The sequence below is a fragment of the Morone saxatilis genome, unplaced genomic scaffold (assembly GCF_004916995.1).
Source record: "Morone saxatilis isolate NCDOM2014 unplaced genomic scaffold, NCSU_SB_2.0 Contig18, whole genome shotgun sequence".
NCBI lineage: Eukaryota > Metazoa > Chordata > Actinopteri > Moronidae > Morone > Morone saxatilis.
In genome coordinates this window covers 29,550,100-29,554,521 of record NW_023339740.1, presented here as the reverse complement: position 1 = coordinate 29,554,521, position 4,422 = coordinate 29,550,100, and the positions used below count along the sequence as shown (strand labels likewise).

At 43.7% G+C, this 4,422-nt stretch overlaps 1 protein-coding gene across 1 annotated transcript; it reads right to left on the bottom strand.

The window, feature by feature from the left end:
* Positions 1-1,263: 1,263 nt before the first annotated feature.
* Positions 1,264-4,272, bottom strand: LOC118328779 (pyruvate dehydrogenase [acetyl-transferring]-phosphatase 1, mitochondrial-like). The gene is made up of 3 exons (XM_035662679.1): positions 4,127-4,272; positions 3,038-3,606; positions 1,264-1,538 (listed from the first exon to the last, which is right to left on the bottom strand). Exons 1-3 carry the CDS (start codon positions 4,270-4,272, stop codon positions 1,264-1,266), a joined length of 990 nt encoding a protein of 329 aa, XP_035518572.1.
* Positions 4,273-4,422: the final 150 nt, after the last annotated feature.

Below are 4,422 nucleotides of genomic sequence, written 5' to 3'. Positions count from 1 at the left end.
ATGATTCACAGTAACATTTGAAAACCTTTTTATAAACTGTAAAATATTGGTCACTTGTCAGCTTCATCAGCCTATTCCTTTTCAAAAAGGTATATGACTTTATATTTACATTTGGTTTTTCTGTGCAAAAAAAATGCAACAATTCTTTAACATTTGTCTGTTGGATGTTCTGTGAGTTGTTCTCAGGAAGTCGTGTGAAATGTCTTCCCCGAATCGGTGTCAATGGAAAGAGGACAAGGACTCAGCCTCGGTTACATGGGACACCAGCTCACCAACTGGAGGATTGGATTTGGATTTGAACTGGATTTAAATTTCTATTCAAAATTTTACAGGGGAGCCAGTGCAGAGAAGCTAGAAACAGAGGAGGATGTGATCTCTTTTCCTAGTTTCCTGTCAGGTACTCCGTGCTGCAGCGTTTGGATTAATTAGAGCGTTTTAATTGGACTTAATTAGGGCAACCTGATAATAAAGAGTTGCAGTAATCCGCCTTGAAGTAACAGATGCCATGGATTAGTTTTTCTGCATTCTGTCTGTGAGTAGGATGTGTCTAATTTTTTGTAATATTACGTAAATGAAAGAAGAGTCCTAGAGATCTGCTATATGGGAGTTAAAGATAACTCCAAGATTCCTGACAGTGGTGCTAGAGGCCAAAGTAATGCCTCTAGAGCTAACTATATCCTGTTAGACAGTGAGTCTCTGAGGTTTTTGGGGCCACGTACAAAATTTCGTTTTTTTCTGAGGTTTAACATGAGAATTGGGCAGCTCATCCAGGATTTTAGTGCGGTTCCTTTAATGCCAATTTGGATGTTCAAAGTCTCTTAAAAAGCAATATTATGGTCAATGTGTCAAAATGCTAGCACTAAGATCTAATAATACAAGTACAGGGAGACAAGTCCATTGTCAGAAGCAATTCAAAAGGTCATTCTAACTTTAACCAGAGCTGTTCCTCTGTGGCTGTGATGAACTCTAAATCCTGGACTGAAATCCCACCTAGAGTCAGGGTCTGTCCTAGGTTTCTGCCTCTTTAAAGGAAGTTTTTCCTTGCCACTGTCTCCAACGTATTGCTCATGGTGGTACTGTTGGGTCTCTGTAAATAATGTTTTAAGGAGTACGGTCTAGACGGTGCTCAGTGAGTTTCTTTTATTTAGTGAGGGGGATGGACGATGTCTTCTGAACCAAAAGTTCATATTTATTTAAAATACTTTTACAGAGAGCAGCAGAACATGTAACACAGTCAAAAAATCACCTGACCAGGTGAACTCGTTAATGGTCGGGCTCGTTCAGGTGGATGACAGTGATGGTGATGTCATCGCGGTACCTCCTTGCCAGCTCCGGCGGCAGACTCAGCATCTTGGCCAGACGGTTTGGCGCCACCGCTCCGTACCCATCGTCCCCAAGAGCATGGCGGAGCAGGTGGGTGGCAGTGTTCTGGTCCTCCAGCACCGACAGGACCCGGCCCCTCCTCTCCAGCAGGAGGCGCTGCAGGCTGCCCAGCGTCACGCCTGTGCCGGGAAATATGGGTCTCTGCTGCTGAAGGCCTGTACAGCAAGAAAGAGCTTCCACTGATTACAGGGACATCGACAGGAAGTAAATATCTGTTCTTAATCATCCGAGCTGCTCTGACCAGGAGCTGAATGATAAATCTCTCTGGATCTTAAATTGTTATTAGCAAAGGTAACGCCAGTGGTGGGAACTAGAGAGGATCCAGGGGCAGCTCTGCTCCTCTTTACACATGAGCTCCCCTGAAAACATGATTTGTCAAATTTGGACAATTTCAGCCTCTCCAGGATTTCACAGGCTTTGTTTTTTAAATAGTTTCGACCTAAAAAGTCTGATTTCTAAAAAGTTGTGATGCATGTTGTGGAGTTTTTAGGCTCTTTTGTACGATGGAATTGCAGCAGAAAGTGAAATAAGGCAACTTGTTCCGAGGGTCAGTGTAAGACGTTTGTGTCCCAGACGTCTGCATCTTCAACATTAGAAACAAGGAAGTGAGTTTGGTGACTCAATATTTTGTGCAGGAAACTACGATTGGTGAAAGTTGCGGAAAATTGCAGTGATTGGACAAATTGCAAGGTCATGCATAATTCACAGAAATTGGTTGAATTTGCAGTATTTGTTGCCAATGCAAATTCCTTGAGGGACTGATCAATACGCTGTTTTTTAAATGCATTTGTATTTTTTTCAATTGTCATTATCATGGATTATGTGTGAACTTAAGCTACTATTGATGTATGATTTGTGCATGAGGGTGACACTAATTCACTTATACTATACTACTAATAAACACAGAAGCACAATATCATTAACTTCAGATCAGATAATATCAGAAAACATCATAAAATATCAGAAATTATCAAAAAATATCATAAAATATCATAAAATATATCCTCCTGCGACAGTAGAAAAAGTGATCTCCCCTGAAAGGGACAAATAGAGAGTGCAGAGATGTCACCAAACACAGGATATATAGATCTATATGATATTGAAATATTGATGATATGTTTGATGAGAAATGATATTTAAGATATATATGTACAAGAATAAGAACTTGAGCAGTATATTGGAATATAGCTGCTGTAAACGCTATCTCTCTCCAGAGTGAAGGACCCCCAGGTAGCACAGCTTTATAAAGTCTGAAACGCGGTTTGTCTTCGTATTCCACCGAACGGAGCATCTTCAGAGCCTGTTCTGCCCAACATTGTTTACTTGTGTATTTTGTCCTTACAGTGGATACAAACTCTAACCTGCCTCTGACTGACTGACTTCTTGTCTGGTGCCACAATGTTGATGTAACATTAAACTCGATCTATATGCGGTATTTTATTTTGAAAATTTACGGGATTCTTTTTGCCGTTTCTTTGTCTGACTTCCTGCCAGTGTGATCTGCTCTGTGTTTTGCGCGAAAGGGTTGTAGACTAGCCGCATATTCACAGAGCAGAGCAGAGAGACTATAAAGACTTGTACTTCTATTTATTGTGTCTGTGGTTCAGACTTCAGTCTGGGTTTAGGAGTTTGGTGAACAGAGTGAGGATCTGACCTGTCAGTTGTTCCCCCACCAGCTGGACGACCGTCTGTCGGTGCATCAGCTCCCAGAGTCCATCAGTGGCCAAGACAAGGAACTTGTCAACGGGTCTGATGCGGTGTCGGGTGACCTCCGGCTGGGCACTCAGGTAGGGCGGGGTCAGGTAGTATGGCGGCAGCACCCGGGCCACTTCGCTGACCGCGGACAGGATGTCTGGTCGTGTTTCGTAGACTCGACTCAGCATCTCTGCACTCCACTTGAAGCGGACGTCGCCAAATGCCCTGAAGGGTAGCAGGAGACCCAACAGGCGGTCATGGCGGACCACCGTCCTCCGCTCAGATGACGGGTGTTCCCCGAGAATCCTTTGCAGCTCGTCTGGGTTCTGCGCGTTGTGGTCGTTGGTAAGGCTGACTGCCGACCAGTGGCCGTCCGGCTCCTGGACGCCCAGGACGGCCCGGCTGTCACCCAGGTTTGCCACGTGCAGGACCCCATTGGATACATGAGCGACGCAGGCCGTGCAGCCAGACAGCGCCACCCGCAGGGGGGAGGACAGAGAGAATGCCTCCCCAGGGAGAGACATCCGTCTGTGGACAGAGAGAGAGGATTCACCAGGGGGCGTAAGATTATGGCAGGAATATGTTCTTTCAATGAACACCTGAAAGTGATATAGTGCCTTTAGTCAGGATCAGTTTACTCAGGTTTTTCTTGCTCAGTATGTTTTATCCAACATAAGCACACTGTCAGAAAGGATCTGGAGCTGTAAATCATGGGTGAAAGTCACCATTTTGAATCCAAAATTGGTCAGTTGTGTGATTCATGTAGATCCAATGATATTTTGAAATTGTGTCAGGCAGTGCTTCTAGAGTTTATTTCCATTTCTCATCAATGTTGGTATTTTCAGAATCTGCGGTGAGCTAATTTCACTAATTAACAGGTTAGCAACAAAATGCTCAATTTTCTCTTGAAAAAAAAAGATCAGAAATGTTTGTTCACTTTGGAGTCTTCTGATGTCGCAGGGTGTTTTATTCTGACAGTACGGTCAGCAGAGAGAAATCCAAACACACATTAAACTGTCACACTTAAGGAGTCAAACAGAATGTGGACCTGGGTGCAGACATGGACAGGTGGACCTGGGCCTCCACAGAAAGGTCGTAGTCAAGGCGACGGAAAGCGTTGACCAGTGCTGATGTCACTTTTCCGCTGTCCTGCAGCCAATGAGAGAGGAGACAGATAATGACATCACAACACATGAAAGCTTTAAAGCTGCATTCACTTAATGTCTGAAGGACTCAGAACTCCAGATGTCCAGTTATGTTTGTGTACAGTGATAATAAAGTTGTGTTTGTACAGTGATAATAAAGTTGTGTTTGTACAGTGATAATAAAGTTGTGTGTTTGTAC

Bases quoted from the DNA above. Each gene is read 5' to 3' on its own strand.
- LOC118328779 (XM_035662679.1), bottom strand. From the start codon at position 4,272: ATGTGTTGTGATGTCATTATCTGTCTCCTCTCTCATTGGCTGCAGGAC. The intron at 3,607-4,126 runs GTCCACATTCTG...CTCTGTCCACAG, and splicing joins CTGTCCATGTCTGCACCCAG to ACGGATGTCTCTCCCTGGGG. The intron at 1,539-3,037 runs GTCAGATCCTCA...CTTGCTGTACAG, and splicing joins GGTGGGGGAACAACTGACAG to GCCTTCAGCAGCAGAGACCC.